Source organism: Bombina bombina, chromosome 4, assembly GCF_027579735.1.
Source record: "Bombina bombina isolate aBomBom1 chromosome 4, aBomBom1.pri, whole genome shotgun sequence".
NCBI classification, from domain to species: domain Eukaryota; kingdom Metazoa; phylum Chordata; class Amphibia; order Anura; family Bombinatoridae; genus Bombina; species Bombina bombina.
The window spans coordinates 332,542,663-332,562,171 of record NC_069502.1 but is presented as its reverse complement, the minus strand read 5'-3'; the positions used below and the strand labels follow the sequence as shown (position 1 = coordinate 332,562,171).

The 19,509-nt window shown below is 45.5% G+C and overlaps 1 protein-coding gene across 1 annotated transcript in view; it reads left to right on the top strand.

Moving 5' to 3' along the window:
• Window positions 1-18,898, top strand: part of SLC33A1 (solute carrier family 33 member 1) — a 199,144-nt gene extending 180,246 nt beyond the window's left edge. Inside the window, exon 7 of the mRNA XM_053710075.1 lies at window positions 18,417-18,898. Coding sequence (XP_053566050.1) covers window positions 18,417-18,590 — 174 coding nt within the window. The 3' untranslated portion in view covers window positions 18,591-18,898. The remainder of the gene's footprint in view (window positions 1-18,416) is intronic.
• Window positions 18,899-19,509: the final 611 nt, after the last annotated feature.

Below are 19,509 nucleotides of genomic sequence, written 5' to 3'. Positions count from 1 at the left end.
GGGGCATTCCAGACATGGATCTGATGGCGTCTCGTCAGAACTTCAAGGTTCCTTGCTACGGGTCCAGATCCAGGGATCCCAATGCGACTCTAGTGGATGCATTAGTGGCGCCTTGGACTTTCAACCTAGCTTATGCGTTTCCACCGTTCCCTCTCATTCCCAGGCTGGTAGCCAGGATCAAACAGGAGAAGGCCTCTGTGATTTTGATATCTCCTGCGTGGCCACGCAGGACTTGGTATGCAGACCTGGTGAATATGTCATCGGCTCCACCATGGAAGCTACCTTTGAGACAGGATCTTCTAGTACAAGGTCCATTCGAACATCCAAATCTAGTTTCTCTCCAGCTGACTGCTTGGAAATTGAACGCTTGATTTTGTCTAAGCGTGGGTTTTCGGATTCTGTGATAGATACTCTGGTAGAAGCCAGAAAACCTGTGACTAGAAAGATTACCATAAAATATGGAAAAGATATATCTGTAAGATTAAAATTCCTAGGATCCTTTCCTTTCTCCAAGAAGGTTTGGATAAGGGATTATCAGCGAGTTCTCTAAAAGGACAGATTTCTGCTTTATCTGTCTTGTTACACAAACGACTGGCAGCTGTGCCAGATGTTCAAGCTTTTGTTCAGGCTTTGGTCAGGATCAAGCCTGTTTACAGACCCTTGACTCCTCCCTGGAGTCTAAATTTGGTTCTTTCAGTTCTTCAAGGGGTTCTGTTTGAACTCTTACATTCCATAGATATCAAGTTGTTATCTTGGAAAGTTCTGTTTTTGGTTGCTATTTCTTCTGCTAGAAGAGTTTCTGAATTATCTGCTCTGTAGTGTAATCCGCCCTATCTGGTGTTCCATTCAGATAAGGTTGTTTTGCGTACTAAACCTGGTTTCCTTCCAAAGGTTGTTTCCAACAAGAATATTAACCAGGAAATAGTTGTGCCTTCTTTGTGTCCGAATCCAGTTTCAAAGAAGGAACGCTTGTTACACAATTTAGATGTAGTCCGTGCTTTAAAGTTCTATTTAGAAGCAACAAAGGATTTCAGACAAAGTCTTCTCTGTTTGTCGTTTATTCTGGCAAGAGGAGAGGTCAAAAAGCTACTGCTACCTCTCTTTCCTTTTGGCTGAAAAGCATCATACGATTGGCTTACGAGACTGCCGGACGGCAGCCTCCTGAACGAATCATAGCTCACTCTACTAGGGCTGTGGCTTCCACATGGGCCTTCAAGAACGAGGCTTCTGTTGATCAGATATGTAAGGCAGCGACCTGGTCTTCTCTGCACACTTTGTCCAAATTCTACAAATTTGATACTTTTGCTTCTTCGGAGGCTATTTTTGGGAGAAAGGTTTTGCAAGCCGTGGTGCCTTCTGTTTAGGTAACCTGATTTGCTCCCTCCCTTCATCCGTGTCCTAAAGCTTTGGTATTGGTTCCCACAAGTAATGGATGACACCGTGGACCGGACACACCAATGTTGGAGAAAACAGAATTTATGCTTACCTGATAAATTACTTTCTCCAACGGTGTGTCCGGTCCACGGCCCGCCCTGGTTTTTTAATCAGGTTTGAAGAATTTCTTTCTCTATACACTACAGTCACCACGGCACCCTATAGTTTCTCCTTTTTTTTTCTCCTAACCGTCGGTCGAATGACTGGGGGGGCGGAGCCTGGGAGGGACTATATGGACAGCTCTTGCTGTGTGCTCTCCTTGCCTTTCCCTGTGGGGGAGGAGAATATCCCACAAGTAATGGATGACACCGTGGACCGGACACACCGTTGGAGAAAGTAATTTATCAGGTAAGCATAAATTCTGTTTTCTCCAACATAGGTGTGTCCGGTCCACGGCGTCATCCTTACTTGTGGGATATTCTCTTCCCCAACAGGAAATGGCAAAGAGCCCAGCAAAGCTGGTCACATGATCCCTCCTAGGCTCCGCCTACCCCAGTCATTCTCTTTGCCGTTGTACAGGCAACATCTCCACGGAGATGGCTTAGAGTTTTTTAGTGTTTAACTGTAGTTTTTATTATTCAATCAAGAGTTTGTTATTTTAAAATAGTGCTGGTATGTACTATTTACTCAGAAACAGAAAAGAGATGAAGATTTCTGTTTGTATGAGGAAAATGATTTTAGCAACCGTCACTAAAATCCATGGCTGTCCCACACAGGACTGTTGAGAGCAATTAACTTCAGTTGGGGGAACAGTGTGCAGTCTCTTGCTGCTTGAGGTATGACACATTCTAACAAGACGATGTAATGCTGGAAGCTGTCATTTTCCCTATGGGATCCGGTAAGCCATGTTTATTACGATCGTAAATAAGGGCTTCACAAGGGCTTATTAAGACTGTAGACTTTATTTGGGCTAAATCGATTCATTATTAACATATATTTAGCCTTGAGGAATCATTTTATCTGGGTATTTTGATATATTGATATCGGCAGATTCTCCAATAGGAGGAGGCAAAGAACACCCCTTTTTATTAAAGGAATTTTTGTAAGCCGGCGATGTAAAGTGGGCAAAAAATACATCTAGCGCGCCAATACTCCTTACTATGCAACAATTAACGGCTGTAATGGATAATTCTGTCAAAAACATTTTAGCCAAAATGAACACTTATCAGCGTAAGCGCGGCTGCTCTGTTTCTCCAACATAGGTGTGTCCGGTCCACGGCGTCATCCTTACTTGTGGGATATTCTCTTCCCCAACAGGAAATGGCAAAGAGCCCAGCAAAGCTGGTCACATGATCCCTCCTAGGCTCCGCCTTCCCCAGTCATTCTCTTTGCCGTTGTACAGGCAACATCTCCACGGAGATGGCTTAGAGTTTTTTAGTGTTTAACTGTAGTTTTTATTATTCAATCAAGAGTTTGTTATTTTAAAATAGTGCTGGTATGTACTATTTACTCTGAAACAGAAAAGAGATGAAGATTTCTGTTTGTAAGAGGAAAATGATTTTAGCAACCGTTACTAAAATCGATGGCTGTTTCCACACAGGACTGTTGAGAGGAATTAACTTCAGTTGGGGGAACAGTGAGCAGACTTTTGCTGCTTGAGGTATGACACATTCTAACAAGACGATGTAATGCTGGAAGCTGTCATTTTCCCTATGGGATCCGGTAAGCCATTTTTATTACAGAAAGAAAAAAAGGGCTTCACAAGGGCTTTTTAAGACTGTAGACATTTTCTGGGCTAAATCGATTTATATATAAACATATTTTATACTCCATAGCCTTGAGGAATTATTTTAATCTTGGGATTTTTGTAAAATAACCGGCAGGCACTGTATTGGACACCTTATTCTCTAGGGGCTTTCCCTAATCATAGGCAGAGTCTCATTTTCGCGCCTGTATTGCGCACTTGTTTTTGGGAAGCATGACATGCAGATGCATGTGTGAGGAGCTCTGATACATAGAAAAGACTTTCTGAAGGCGTCATTTGGTATCGTATTCCCCTTTGGGCTTGGTTGGGTCTCAGCAAAGCAGATACCAGGGACTGTAAAGGGGTTAAATATAAAAACGGCTCCGGTTCCGTTATTTTAAGGGTTAAAGCTTCCAAATTTGGTGTGCAATACTTTTAAGGCTTTAAGACACTGTGGTGAAATTTTGGTGAATTTTGAACAATTCCTTCATACTTTTTCGCAATTGCAGTAATAAAGTGTGTTCAGTTTAAAATTTAAAGTGACAGTAACGGTTTATTTTAAAACGTTTTTTGTACTTTGTTATCAAGTTTTTGCCTGTTTAACATGTCTGAACTACCAGATAGACTGTGTTCTGAATGTGGGGAAGCCAAGGTTCCTTCTCATTTAAATAGATGTGATTTATGTGACACAAAATTTAGAGAAAATGATGCCCAAGATGATTCCTCAAGTGAGGGGAGTAAGCATGGTACTGCATCATCCCCTCCTTCGTCTACACCAGTCTTGCCCACACAGGAGGCCCCTAGTACATCTAGCGCGCCAATACTCCTTACTATGCAACAATTAACGGCTGTAATGGATAATTCTATCAAAAACATTTTAGCCAAAATGCCCACTTATCAGCGAAAGCGCGACTGCTCTGTTTTAGAAAATACTGAAGAGCATGAGGACGCTGATGATATTGGTTCTGAAGGGCCCCTACACCAGTCTGAGGGGGCCAGGGAGGTTTTGTCTGAGGGAGAAATTTCAGATTCAGGGAAAATTTCTCAACAAGCTGAACCTGATGTGATTACATTTAAATTTAAATTGGAACATCTCCGCGCTCTGCTGAAGGAGGTGTTATCCACTCTGGATGATTGTGAGAATTTGGTCATTCCAGAGAAACTATGTAAAATGGACAAGTTCCTAGAGGTCCCGGGGCCCCCCGAAGCTTTTCCTATACCCAAGCGGGTGGCGGACATTGTAAATAAAGAATGGGAAAGGCCCGGTATACCTTTCGTCCCTCCCCCCATATTTAAAAAATTGTTTCCTATGGTCGACCCCAGAAAGGACTTATGGCAGACAGTCCCCAAGGTCGAGGGGGCGGTTTCTACTCTAAACAAACGCACCACTATACCCATAGAAGATAGTTGTGCTTTCAAAGATCCTATGGATAAAAAATTAGAAGGTTTGCTTAGCAAGGTTACCTTCTACAACCAATTTCATGCATTGTTCCTGTCACTACAGCCGCGTGTTTCTGGTTCGATGAGCTAGAAAAGGCGCTCAATAATAATTCTTCTTCTTATGAGGAGATTATGGACAGAATTCGTGCTCTCAAATTGGCTAATTCTTTCACCCTAGACGCCACTTTGCAATTGGCTAGGTTAGCGGCGAAAAATTCTGGTTTTGCTATTGTGGCGCGCAGAGCGCTTTGGTTAAAATCTTGGTCAGCGGATGCGTCTTCCAAGAACAAATTGCTTAACATTCCTTTCAAGGGGAAAACGCTGTTTGGCCCTGACTTGAAAGAGATTATCTCTGATATCACTGGGGGCAAGGGCCACGCCCTTCCTCAGGATAGGTCTTTCAAGGCCAAAAATAAACCTAATTTTCGTCCCTTTCGCAGAAACGGACCAGCCCCAAGTGCTACGTCCTCTAAGCAAGAGGGTAATACTTCTCAAGCCAAACCAGCCTGGAGACCAATGCAAGGCTGGAACAAAGGAAAGCAGGCCAAGAAACCTGCCACTGCTACCAAGACAGCATGAGATGTTGGCCCCCGATCCGGGACCGGATCTGGTGGGGGGCAGACTCTCTCTCTTCGCTCAGGCTTGGGCAAGAGATGTTCTGGATCCTTGGGCACTAGAAATAGTCTCCCAAGGTTATCTTCTGGAATTCAAGGGGCTTCCCCCAAGGGGGAGGTTCCACAGGTCTCAATTGTCTTCAGACCACATAAAAAAACAGGCATTCTTACATTGTGTAGAAGACCTGTTAAAAATGGGAGTGATTCATCCTGTTCCATTAGGAGAACAAGGGATGGGGTTCTACTCCAATCTGTTCGTAGTTCCCAAAAAAGAGGGAACATTCAGACCAATCTTGGATCTCAAGATCCTAAACAAGTTTCTCAAGGTTCCATCGTTCAAAATGGAAACCATTCGAACAATTCTTCCTTCCATCCAGGAAGGTCAATTCATGACCACGGTGGATTTAAAGGATGCGTATCTACATATTCCTATCCACAAGGAACATCATCGGTTCCTAAGGTTCGCATTCCTGGACAAGCATTACCAGTTTGTGGCACTTCCGTTCGGATTAGCCACTGCTCCAAGGATTTTCACAAAGGTATTAGGGTCCCTTCTAGCGGTGCTAAGACCAAGGGGCATTGCAGTAGTACCTTACTTGGACGACATTCTGATTCAAGCGTCGTCCCTTCCTCAAGCAAAGGCTCACACGGACATTGTCCTGGCCTTTCTCAGATCTCACGGGTGGAAAGTGAACGTAGAAAAAAGTTCTCTATCTCCGTCAACAAGGGTTCCCTTCTTGGGAACAATAATAGACTCCTTAGAAATGAGGATTTTTCTGACAGAGGCCAGAAAATCAAAACTTCTAAACTCTTGTCAAATACTTCATTCTGTTCCTCTTCCTTCCATAGCGCAGTGCATGGAAGTAATAGGTTTGATGGTAGCGGCAATGGACATAGTTCCCTTTGCGCGCATTCATCTAAGACCATTACAACTGTGCATGCTCAGTCAGTGGAATGGGGACTATACAGAGATTGAACGCTTGATCTTATCAAAGCGAGGGTTCTCAGATTCTGTCATTGATACTCTTGTTCAGGCCAGAAAGCCTGTAACTAGAAAAATTTACCACAAAATATGGAAAAAATATATCTGTTGGTGTGAATCTAAAGGTTTCCCTTGGGACAAGGTAAAAATTCCTAAGATTCTATCCTTTCTTCAAGAAGGTTTGGAGAAAGGATTATCTGCTAGTTCCTTGAAGGGACAGATTTCTGCCTTGTCTGTGTTACTTCACAAAAAGCTGGCAGCTGTGCCAGATGTTCAAGCCTTTGTTCAGGCTTTGGTTAGAATCAAGCCTGTTTACAAACCTTTGACTCCTCCTTGGAGTCTCAATTTAGTTCTTTCAGTTCTTCAGGGGGTTCCGTTTGAACCCTTACATTCCGTTGATATTAAGTTATTATCTTGGAAAGTTTTGTTTTTGGTTGCAATTTCTTCTGCTAGAAGAGTTTCAGAATTATCTGCTCTGCAGTGTTCTCCTCCTTATCTGGTGTTCCATGCAGATAAGGTGGTTTTACGTACTAAACCTGGTTTTCTTCCGAAAGTTGTTTCTAACAAAAACATTAACCAGGAAATAGTCGTGCCTTCTTTGTGTCCGAATCCAGTTTCAAAGAAGGAACGTTTGTTGCACAATTTGGATGTTGTTCGTGCTCTAAAATTCTATTTAGATGCTACAAAGGATTTTAGACAAACATCTTCCTTGTTTGTTGTTTATTCTGGTAAAAGGAGAGGTCAAAAAGCAACTTCTACCTCTCTCTCTTTTTGGATTAAAAGCATCATCAGATTGGCTTATGAGACTGCCGGACGGCAGCCTCCTGAAAGAATCACAGCTCATTCCACTAGGGCTGTGGCTTCCACATGGGCCTTCAAGAACGAGGCTTCTGTTGATCAGATATGTAAGGCAGCGACTTGGTCTTCACTGCACACTTTTACTAAATTTTACAAGTTTGATACTTTTGCTTCTTCTGAGGCTATTTTTGGGAGAAAGGTTTTGCAAGCCGTGGTGCCTTCCATCTAGGTGACCTGATTTGCTCCCTCCCTTCATCCGTGTCCTAAAGCTTTGGTATTGGTTCCCACAAGTAAGGATGACGCCGTGGACCGGACACACCTATGTTGGAGAAAACAGAATTTATGTTTACCTGATAAATTACTTTCTCCAACGGTGTGTCCGGTCCACGGCCCGCCCTGGTTTTTTAATCAGGTCTGATAATTTATTTTCTTTAACTACAGTCACCACGGTATCATATGGTTTCTCCTATGCAAATATTCCTCCTTTACGTCGGTCGAATGACTGGGGAAGGCGGAGCCTAGGAGGGATCATGTGACCAGCTTTGCTGGGCTCTTTGCCATTTCCTGTTGGGGAAGAGAATATCCCACAAGTAAGGATGACGCCGTGGACCGGACACACCGTTGGAGAAAGTAATTTATCAGGTAAACATAAATTCTGTTTTTAGATACTGAAGAGCATGACGACGCTGATAATAATATTTCTGAAGGGCCCCTAACCCAGTCTGATGGGGCCAGGGAGGTTTTGTCTGAGGGAGAAATTACTGATTCAGGGAACATTTCTCAACAGGCTGAACCTGATGTGATTACATTTAAATTTAAGTTGGAACATCTCCGCATTCTGCTTAAGGAGGTATTATCCACTCTGGATGATTGTGACAAGTTGGTCATCCCAGAGAAACTATGTAAAATGGACAAGTTCCTAGAGGTGCCGGGGCTCCCAGAAGCTTTTCCTATACCCAAGCGGGTGGCGGACATTGTTAATAAAGAATGGGAAAGGCCCGGTATTCCTTTCGTCCCTCCCCCCATATTTAAAAAATTGTTTCCTATGGTCGACCCCAGAAAGGACTTATGGCAGACAGTCCCCAAGGTCGAGGGAGCGGTTTCCACTTTAAACAAACGCACCACTATACCCATAGAGGATAGTTGTGCTTTCAAAGATCCTATGGATAAAAAATTAGAAGGTTTGCTTAAAAAGATGTTTGTTCAGCAAGGTTACCTTCTACAACCTATTTCATGCATTGTCCCTGTCGCTACAGCCGCATGTTTCTGGTTTGATGATCTGATAAAGGCGGTCGATAGTGATTCTCCTCCTTTGGAGGAGATTATGGACAGAATCAATGCTCTCAAATTGGCTAATTCTTTCACCCTAGACGCCACTTTGCAATTGGCTAGGTTAGCGGCTAAGAATTCTGGGTTTGCTATTGTGGCGCGCAGAGCGCTTTGGTTGAAATCTTGGTCGGCTGATGCGTCTTCCAAGAACAAGCTACTTAACATTCATTTCAAGGGGAAAACGCTGTTTGGCCCTGACTTGAAAGAGATTATCTCTGATATCACTGGGGGTAAGGGCCACGCCCTTCCTCAGGATCGGCCTTTCAAGGCCAAAAATAAACCTAATTTTCGTCCCTTTCGTAGAAACGGACCAGCCCAAGGTGCTACGTCCTCTAAGCAAGAGGGTAATACTTCTCAAGCCAAGCCAGCTTGGAGACCAATGCAAGGCTGGAACAAGGGAAAGCAGGCCAAGAAACCTGCCACTGCTACCAAGACAGCATGAAATGTTGGCCCCCGATCCGGGACCGGATCTGGTGGGGGGCAGACTCTCTCTCTTCGCTCAGGCTTGGGCAAGAGATGTTCTGGATCCTTGGGCGCTAGAAATAGTCTCCCAAGGTTATCTTCTGGAATTCAAGGGACTTCCCCCAAGGGGGAGGTTCCACAGGTCTCAGTTGTCTTCAGACCACATAAAAAGACAGGCATTCTTACATTGTGTAGAAGACCTGTTAAAAATGGGAGTGATTCATCCTGTTCCATTAAGAGAACAAGGGATGGGGTTCTACTCCAATCTGTTCATAGTTCCCAAAAAAGAGGGAACGTTCAGACCAATCTTAGATCTCAAGATCTTAAACAAGTTTCTCAAGGTTCCATCGTTCAAGATGGAAACCATTCGAACTATTCTTCCTTCCATCCAGGAAGGTCAATTCATGACCACGGTGGATTTAAAGGATGCGTATCTACATATTCCTATCCACAAGGAACATCATCGGTTCCTAAGGTTCGCATTCCTGGACAAACATTACCAGTTCGTGGCGCTTCCTTTCGGATTGGCCACTGCTCCAAGGATTTTCACAAAGGTACTAGGGTCCCTTCTAGCTGTGCTAAGGCCAAGGGGCATTGCTGTAGTACCTTACCTGGACGACATTCTGATTCAAGCGTCGTCCCTTCTTCAAGCAAAGGCTCACACGGACATTGTCCTGGCCTTTCTCAGATCTCACGGATGGAAAGTGAACGTGGAAAAGAGTTCTCTATCCCCGTCAACAAGGGTTCCCTTCTTGGGAACAATAATAGACTCCTTAGAAATGAGGATTTTTCTGACAGAGGCCAGAAAAACAAAACTTCTAGACTCTTGTCGGATACTTCATTCCGTTCCTCTTCCTTCCATAGCTCAGTGCATGGAAGTGATCGGGTTGATGGTAGCGGCAATGGACATAGTTCCTTTTGCGCGCATTCATCTAAGACCATTACAACTGTGCATGCTCAGTCAGTGGAATGGGGACTATACAGACTTGTCTCCGAAGATACAAGTAAATCAGAGGACCAGAGATTCACTCCGTTGGTGGCTGTCCCTGGACAACCTGTCACAAGGGATGACATTCCGCAGACCAGAGTGGGTCATTGTCACGACCGACGCCAGTCTGATGGGCTGGGGCGCGGTCTGGGGATCCCTGAAAGCTCAGGGTCTTTGGTCTCGGGAAGAATCTCTTCTACCGATAAACATTCTGGAACTGAGAGCGATATTCAATGCTCTCAAGGCTTGGCCTCAGCTAGCGAGGGCCAAGTTCATACGGTTTCAATCAGACAACATGACAACTGTTGCGTACATCAACCATCAGGGGGGAACAAGGAGTTCCCTAGCGATGGAAGAAGTGACCAAAATCATTCTATGGGCGGAGTCTCACTCCTGCCACCTGTCTGCTATCCACATCCCAGGAGTGGAAAATTGGGAAGCGGACTTTCTGAGTCGTCAGACATTGCATCCGGGGGAGTGGGAACTCCATCCGGAAATCTTTGCCCAAGTCACTCAGCTGTGGGGCATTCCAGACATGGATCTGATGGCCTCTCGTCAGAACTTCAAGGTTCCTTGCTACGGGTCCAGATCCAGGGATCCCAAGGCGGCTCTAGTGGATGCACTAGTAGCACCTTGGACCTTCAAACTAGCTTATGTGTTCCCGCCGTTTCCTCTCATCCCCAGGCTGGTAGCCAGGATCAATCAGGAGAGGGCGTCGGTGATCTTGATAGCTCCTGCGTGGCCACGCAGGACTTGGTATGCAGATCTGGTGAATATGTCATCGGCTCCACCTTGGAAGCTACCTTTGAGACGAGACCTTCTTGTTCAGGGTCCGTTCGAACATCCGAATCTGGTTTCACTCCAGCTGACTGCTTGGAGATTGAACGCTTGATTTTATCGAAGCGAGGGTTCTCAGATTCTGTTATCGATACTCTTGTTCAGGCCAGAAAGCCTGTAACTAGAAAGATTTACCACAAAATTTGGAAAAAATATATCTGTTGGTGTGAATCTAAAGGATTCCCTTGGGACAAGGTTAAGATTCCTAGGATTCTATCCTTCCTTCAAGAAGGATTGGAAAAGGGTTTATCTGCAAGTTCCCTGAAGGGACAGATTTCTGCCTTGTCGGTGTTACTTCACAAAAAACTGGCTGCTGTGCCAGATGTTCAAGCCTTTGTTCAGGCTCTGGTTAGAATTAAGCCTGTTTACAAACCTTTGACTCCTCCTTGGAGTCTCAATTTAGTTCTTTCAGTTCTTCAGGGGGTTCCGTTTGAACCCTTGCATTCCGTTGATATTAAGTTATTATCTTGGAAAGTTTTGTTTTTAGTTGCAATTTCTTCTGCCAGAAGAGTTTCAGAATTATCTGCTCTGCAGTGTTCTCCTCCTTATCTGGTGTTTCATGCAGATAAGGTGGTTTTACGTACTAAACCTGGGTTTCTTCCAAAAGTTGTTTCTAACAAAAACATTAACCAGGAGATTATCGTACCTTCTCTGTGTCCGAAACCAGTTTCAAAGAAGGAACGTCTGTTGCACAATTTGGATGTTGTTCGCGCTCTAAAATTCTATTTAGATGCTACAAAGGATTTTAGACAAACATCTTCCTTGTTTGTTGTTTATTCCGGTAAAAGGAGAGGTCAAAAAGCAACTTCTACCTCTCTCTCTTTTTGGATTAAAAGCATCATCAGATTGGCTTACGAGACTGCCGGACGGCAGCCTCCCGAAAGAATCACAGCTCATTCCACTAGGGCTGTGGCTTCCACATGGGCCTTCAAGAACGAGGCTTCTGTTGATCAGATATGTAGGGCAGCGACTTGGTCTTCACTGCACACTTTTACCAAATTTTACAAGTTTGATACTTTTGCTTCTTCTGAGGCTATTTTTGGGAGAAAGGTTTTGCAAGCCGTGGTGCCTTCCATTTAGGTGACCTGATTTGCTCCCTCCCTTCATCCGTGTCCTAAAGCTTTGGTATTGGTTCCCACAAGTAAGGATGACGCCGTGGACCGGACACACCTATGTTGGAGAAAACAGAATTTATGTTTACCTGATAAATTAAAGTTCTCCAACGGTGTGTCCGGTCCACGGCCCGCCCTGGTTTTTTTTTTTTAATCAGGTCTGATAATTTATTTTCTTTAACTACAGTCACCACGGTACCATATGGTTTCTCCTATGCAAATATTCCTCCTTAACGTCGGTCGAATGACTGGGGTAGGCGGAGCCTAGGAGGGATCATGTGACCAGCTTTGCTGGGCTCTTTGCCATTTCCTGTTGGGGAAGAGAATATCCCACAAGTAAGGATGACGCCGTGGACCGGACACACCGTTGGAGAAAGTAATTTATCAGGTAAACATAAATTCTGTTTTTAGTTCTCAAGAGTCTAAACAAGTTTCTCAGAGTCCCATCCTTCAAGATGGAGACTATTCGAACAATTTTACCAATGATCCACAAGGATCATCATCGGTACCTAAGGTTTGACTTCCTGGACAAACATTTTCAGTTTGTGGCTCTTCCCTTCGGGTTGGCCACAGCACCCAGGATCTTCACGAAGGTTCTAAGGTCCCTTCTGGCGGTTCTCAGGCTGTGGGGTATTGCAGTGACGCCTTATCTAGACGATATTCTGATCCAGGCGTCGTCTTACCATCTGACAAAGTCTCATACAGACATGATTCTGTCCTTTCTGAGGACTCACGGGTGGAAGGGGAATCTAGAAAAGAGTTCACTAATTCCACAGACACAGGTTCCCTTCTTGGGAACGCTGATAGATTCCATATCCATGAAAATTTTCTTGACAGAGGTCAGAAAGTTAAAGATTCTGAATACATGCCGAGCCCTTCAGTCCAATCCTCAGCCATCAGTGGCTCAGTGCATGGAGGTAATAGGATTGATGGTGGCGGCAATGGACATCATTCCATTTGCTCATTTTCATCTCAGACAACTACAACTGAGCATGCTCAGGCAGTGGAATGGAGATTATGCAAATTTGTCTCCTCAGATAGATCTGGATCAGGAGACAAGAGACTCTCTTCTTTGGTGGTTGTCACTGGATCATCTGTCCCAAGGGACGTGCTTCCGCAGACCCTCATGGGTAATAGTGACAACGGACGCCAGCCTACTAGGTTGGGGTGCAGTCTGGAATTCCCTGAAGGCTCAGGGTGTGTGGACTTGGTCAGAGTCTCTTCTTCCAATCAATATTCTGGAATTGAGAGCAATATTCAATGCGCTTCAGGCTTGGCCTCAGTTGGCTTCGGCCAAATTCATCCGTTTTCAGTCGGACAACATCACGACTGTGGCTTACATCAATCATCTGGGAGGAACAAGAAGTTCCTTAGCGATGACAGAAGTATCCAAGATAATTTGGTGGGCGGAGGCTCACTCTTGTTATCTGTCAGCAATCTACATCCCAGGAGTGGACAACTGGGAAGCGGACTTTTTAAGCAGACGTTTCATCCGGGGGAGTGGAGGTCTTTGCCACCCTGATTCTCAGATGGGGCAGACCGGAATTGGATCTGATGGCGTCTTGTCAGAATGCCAAGCTCCCAAGATACGGATCCAGGTCAAGGGATCCTCAGGCCGAACTGATAGATGCCTTGGCAGTGCCTTGGTCGTTCAACCTAGCTTATGTCTTTCCACCGTTTGCTCTCCTTCCCCGGGTGATTGCTCGGATAAAACAGGAGAGGGCTTCAGTAATTCTAATCGCGCCTGCGTGGCCTCGCAGGACTTGGTATGCCAATCTAGTGGACATGTTCTCTCTGCCACCGTGGAAGCTTCCATTGAGGCAGGACCTTCTAATTCAGGGACCCTTCCAACACCCAAATCTAGTTTCTCTGCAACTAACTGCTTGGAGATTGAACGCTTGATTCTATCTAAGCGGGGGTTCTCTGATTCGGTCATTGATACTTTGATTCAGGCAGGTAAGCCTGTTACTTGAAAGATTTACCATAAGATTTGGCGTAAATATCTTTATTGGTGCAAATCCAAGGGCTACTCATGGAGTAGAATTTGGATCCCCAGAATTCTGTCTTTTCTCCAAGAAGGATTGGAGAAAGGATTATCAGCTAGTTCCTTAAAGGGACAAATTTCTGCTTTGTCAATTTTGCTACACAAACATTTGGCAGATGTTCCAGAAGTTCAGTCTTTTTGTCAGGCTCTGTCAAGAATTATGCCTGTGTTTAGACCAATTGCTCCACCCTGGAGTTTGAATTTAGTTCTTAATGTTCTTCAAGGGGTTCCGTTTGAACCCATGCATTCCATAGATATTAAGTTAACTTGGAAGGTGTTATTTTTGGTTGCTATTTCCTCTGCTCGTAGAGTTTCTGAGCTTTCAGCGTTACAATGCGACTCGCCTTATCTTCCATTCTGATAAGGTGGTTTTACGTACCAGACCTGGTTTCCTTCCTAAGGTTGTTTCTAACAAGAATATTAATAGGAAATTGTTGTTCCTTCGTTATGTCCTAATCCTTCTTCTAAGAAGGAGCTTTTGTTGCATAACTTGGACGTGGTCCGTGCCCTGAAGTTTTCCTTGCAGGCGACTAAAGAATTTCGTCAATCATCTTCATTATTTGTTGTTTTCTCTGGAAAGCGTAGGGGCCAGAAAGCTACGGCTACCTCTCTTTCTTTTTGGCTGAAGAGTATCATCTGTCTGGCATATGAGACTGCTGGACAACAGCCTCCTTAAAGAATTACAGCTCATTCTACTAGGGCTGTGGCTTCCTCATGGGCATTTAAAAATGATTCTTCTTCTTTTGAACAGATTTGCAAGGCTGCGACTTGGTCGTCTCTTCACACTTTTTCCAAATTTTACAAATTTGATACTTTTGCTTCTTATGGGGCTTCTTCTGGGGCTATTTTGGGAGATTTCTCCAAGTCCACGGCCCACCCTGTTTTTTCAAGACAGGGTTTTATTTTGTTAAACTTCAGTCACCTCTGCACCTTGGCTTTTCCTTTCTCTTCCTAACTTCGGTCGAATGACTGGAGGTGGGAGGGAAGGGAGGAGCTATATTACAGCTCTGCTGTGGTGCTCTTTGCCACTTCCTGCTAAACAGGAGGCGTAATCCCATAAGTAAGGATGAAATCCGTGGACTCGTCATATCGTAAAAGAAATACATTTATCAGGTAAGCATAAATTTCCTTTTTGCACTCTCTCTCCCCCCTATTTTGCTCTCTTTCTCCCCCCTATTTTGCTCTCTCTCTCCCCCTCTTGCTCTCTCCCCCCCCTCTTTTGCTCTCTCTTCCCCCTCTTTTGCTCTCTCTTCCCCCTCTTTTGCTTTCTCTCTCCCCTCTTTTGCTCTCTATCTCCCCTCTTTTGCTCTCTATCTCCCCTCTTTTGCTCTCTCTCTCCCCTCTTTTGCTCTCTCTCTCCCCTCTTTTGCTCTCTCTCTCCCCTCTTTTGCTTTCTCTCTCCCCTCTTTTGCTTTCTCTCTCCCCTCTTTTGCTTTCTCTCTCCCCTCTTTTGCTTTCTCTCTCCCCTCTTTTGCTCTCTCTCTCTCCCCTCTTTTGCTCTCTCTCTCCCCTCTTTTGTTCTCTCTCTCTACCCTCTTTTGCTCTCTCTCTCCCCCTCTTTTGCTCTCTCTCTCCCCCTCTTTTGCTCTCTCTCCCCTCTTTTGCTCTCTCCCCCTCTTTTGCTCTCTCTCTCCCCCTCTTTTGCTCTCTCTCTCCCCCTCTTTTGCTCTCTCTCTCCCCCTCTTTTGCTCTCTCTCCCCTCTTTTGCTTTCTCTCTCCCCTCTTTTGCTTTCTCTCTCCCCTCTTTTGCTTTCTCTCTCCCCTCTTTTGCTCTCTCTCTCCCCTCTTTTGCTCTCTCTCTCTCCCCTCTTTTGCTCTCTCTCTCCCCTCTTTTGCTCTCTCTCTCCCCTATTTTGCTCTCTCTCCCCCCTCTTTTGCTCTCTCTCCCCCCTCTTTTGCTCTCTCTCCCCCCCTCTTTTGCTCTCTCTCCCCCCTCTTTTGCGCTCTCTCTCTCCCCCTCTCTTTTGCTCTCTCTCTCTCCCTCTTTTGCGCTCTCCCTTTTTTGCGCTCTCTCTTCCCCTTCTCTTTTGCGCTCTCTCTCCCCCTTCTCTTGCGCTCTCCCCGCGCATTTGCGCTCTTTCTCCCCCTCTCTTTTGCGCTCTCTCCCCCTCTCTTTTGCTCTCTCTCCCCCTCTCTTTTGCGCTCTCTCCCCTCTCTTTTGCGCTCTCTCTCCCCTCTTTTGCTCTCTCTCTCCCCGCTTTTGCTCTCTCTCTCCCCTCTTTTGCTCTCTCTCTCCCCGCTTTTGCTCTCTCTCTCCCCTCTTTTGCTCTCTCTCTCCCCTCTTTTGCTCTCTCTCTCCCCTCTTTTGCTCTCTCTCTCCCTTCTTTTGCTCTCTCCCCTCTTTTGCTCTCTCTCTCCCCTCTTTTGCTCTCTCTCTCCCCTCTTTTGCTCTCTCTCTCCCCTCTTTTGCTCTCTCTCTACCCTCTTTTGCTCTCTCTACCCTCTTTTGCTCTCTCTCCCCCCTATTTTGCTCTCTCTCCCCCCTATTTTGCTCTCTCTCCCCCCTCTTTTGCTCTCTCTCCCCCCTCTTTTGCGCTCTCTCTCTCTCCCCCCTCTTTTGCGCGCTCTCTCTCTCCCTCTCTTTTGCTCTCTCTCTCTCCCTCTTGCGCTCTCTCTCCCTCTTTTGCGCTCTCTCTTCCCCTTCTCTTTTGCGCTCTCCCCCCTCTCTTTTGTGCTCTCTCTCCCCCCGCTTTTGCGCTCTCTCCCCCCTCTCTTTTGAGCTCTCTCCCCCCTCTCTTTTGAGCTCTCTCCCCCTCTCTTTTGAGCTCTCTCCCCCTCTCTTTTAAGCGCTCTCTCCCCCTCTCTTTTAAGCGCTCTCTCCCCCTCTCTTTTAAGCTCTCTCTCCCCCTCTCTTTTGCTCTCTCTCTCCCTCTCTTTTGCTCTCTCTCTCCCTCTCTTTTGTGCTCTCTCCCCCTCTCTTTTGCGCTCTCTCCCCCTCTCTTTTGCGCTCTCTCCCCCTCTCTTTTGGGCTCTCTCCCCCTCTCTTTTGGGCTCTCTCCCCCTCTCTTTTGGGCTCTCTCTCCCTCTCTTTTGGGCTCTCTCTCCCTCTCTTTTGGGCTCTCTCTCCCTCTCTTTTGGGCTCTCTCTCCCTCTCTTTTGCGCTCTCTCTCCCTCTCTTTTGCGCTCTCTCCCTCTCTTTTGCGCTCTCTCCCTCTCTTTTGCGCTCTCTCCCTCTCTTTTGCGCTCTCTCCCTCTCTTTTGCGCTTTCTCTCCCTCTCTTTTGTTCTCTCTCTCCCCCTCTTTTGCGCTCTCTCTCTCCCCCTCTTTTGCTCTCTCTCTCCCCCTCTTTTGCTCTCTCTCTCCCCCTCTTTTGCTCTCTCTCTCTCCCCCTCTTTTGCTCTCTCTCTCTCCCCCTCTTTTGCTCTCTCTCTCCCCCTCTTTTGCTCTCTCTCTCCCCCTCTTTTGCTCTCTCTCTCCCCCTCTTTTGCTCTCTCTCTCCCCCTCTTTTGCGCTCTCTCTCCCTCTCTTTTGCTCTCTCACCCCCCCTCTCTTTTGCTCTCTCTCTCCCCCCTCTCTTTTGCGCTCTCTCTCCCCCCTTTCTTTTGCGCTCTCTCTCCCCGCTCTCTTTTGAGCTCTCTCTCTCCCCCCTCTCTTTTGAGCTCTCTCTCTCCCCCCTTTTGAGCTCTCTCTCTCCCCCCTCTCTTTTGAGCTCTCTCTCTCCCCCTCTCTTTTGAGCTCTCTCTCTCCCCCCTCTCTTTTGAGCTCTCTCTCTCCCCCCTCTCTTTTGAGCTCTCTCTCCCCCTCTCTTTTGAGCTCTCTCTCTCCCCCTCTCTTTTGCTCTCTCTCTCTCTCCCCCTCTCTTTTGCTCTCTCTCCCTCTTTTGCGCTCTCTCTCTCTCCCTTCTCTTTTGCTCTCTCTCTCCCCCCTCTCTTTTGCGCTCTCTCTCCCCCCTCTCTTTTGAGCTCTCTCTCCCCCCCCTCTCTTTTGAGCTCTCTCTCTCCCCCCTCTCTTTTGAGCTCTCTCCCCCCCTCTTTTGAGCTCTCTCCCCCCTCTCTTTTGATCTCTCTCTCCCTCCCCCTCTTTTGTGCTCTCTCTCCCCCTCTCTTTTGCTCTCTCTCCCTCTCTTTTGCTCTCTTTCTCCCTCCTCCCGTTTGCTCTCCCCTCTTTTGCTCTCTTTCTCCCTCTTTTGCTTGCTTTCTCTCTTTCCCTCCTCTCTTTTGGTCTCTCCCACGGTCTCTCCCACCTCTTTTGGTCTCTCCCATTGGACACGCCCTTCACGCGCGCTCCTGCGAGGCCACGCCCCCTCATCACACCCGGTAACGGCACACCCGGCCACGCCCCCACCAGGCAGCTTCCGCTGTGCGCACTCCTCTGCTGTTCAAGGCCAGGTATGTTTGTCTCTGCAGTCTCTACTGCTCATGACTGCATCTGACAAACATACCTGGCCTTTTATTATATAGGATTACAGTTTGACTTTAATATACCTTTTAAAGGAAATTTAAATTCATTTCCTTATTCAGGACATTCAGTAATTCAAAGGTTATACCCATGGATTTCCTTGCTTTTAGGCATTTAAGATTTTATTTTTGCAATGTTGAATATTTGACAAACTACCTTTAGAGTTGAGCCTACCTTGTGTGATTAAATCTAGCTGTAGAATATTGCACATAAAATATCAAAATACTGCGATTTTTTTAAACTTTCCTTATCTCTAATTAATAAGTTAATGTATTTATTATTTTTTTGTTACAGCTTTGTACACAATTTGGTGGCTCATGTGTAACTACATTAGACGGCTATTTTGTGGAGTCCATTATATGTGTCATCATCGGCTTTGGTTGGTGGTACTTCCTGGGGCCAAAGTTTACAAAACTTCAGGATGAAGGACAGTCATCATGGAAATGTCGACGGAGGAGCGTTTTTTAAATTAAGATTTAAAAAATAAATACTGTTGCATTATTTTCATTACCAAAAGGCCATCAACACAGTTATTTCATACTATTTTTGCAGCAAATGGTTTACAGTGAGAATACTAGATTGTAAGTGTTCTCTGAAATATCTTTTTACATTCTGTATCTACATACCCCATATTACCATAATTAAGCATTGGAAAAGGAGTCCAAATATGTTGTCCATGTGGGACTAACATCACAGATGTGTCATGTCCTATTTTTAAAAGCAAAAGTTGAATGTGGCAAACGGTGATCAATTAAACCCGCAGTTTATTAACTATATCTCATTTGTTTCCTATTTGACTAATGGTAAAGTGCTTTACTAAATTAGCTGTTCTAATTGCTAGTTGAACCGTTGAGTAGAAGCAACAGGTCTTAAGCTATATTACTCAGAATTAGCTATGCTTAGTTCTGTTTTGGCTACTGGTTTGCTAAGATATAAAAAAAATTAAGAGACGGCTACTTTTGCTGTAATTTGTAGGTATAATCCCAGACACTTAAAGGGATACTAAACCCATTTCCTTTTTAAGACACAATGAGTCCACAGATCATCTTAATTACTAATGGGATATTCACCTCCTGGTCAGCAGGAGGAGGCAAAGAGCACCACAGCCGAGCTGTTAAATAGCTTCTCCCTTCCCTCCCACTCCAGCCATTCTCTTTGCCTACGTTAGTGATAGGAAGAGGTAAAGTGAGGTGTTAGTATAGATTCTTCAATCAAGAGTTTATTATTTTTAAAGTAGTGCAAGATTGTGCTACTTTGTCCTGGGGTGTTGCCGTAGTCCATATCAGTCTCTTCAGTAGAGCCTTGGTGGCTTTAGAGCAATGGGAACTTGTGGGACATAATTCTCACTGCGCCTCCCATAATTCTTGCTGCCCTATCTCCTTAAGTC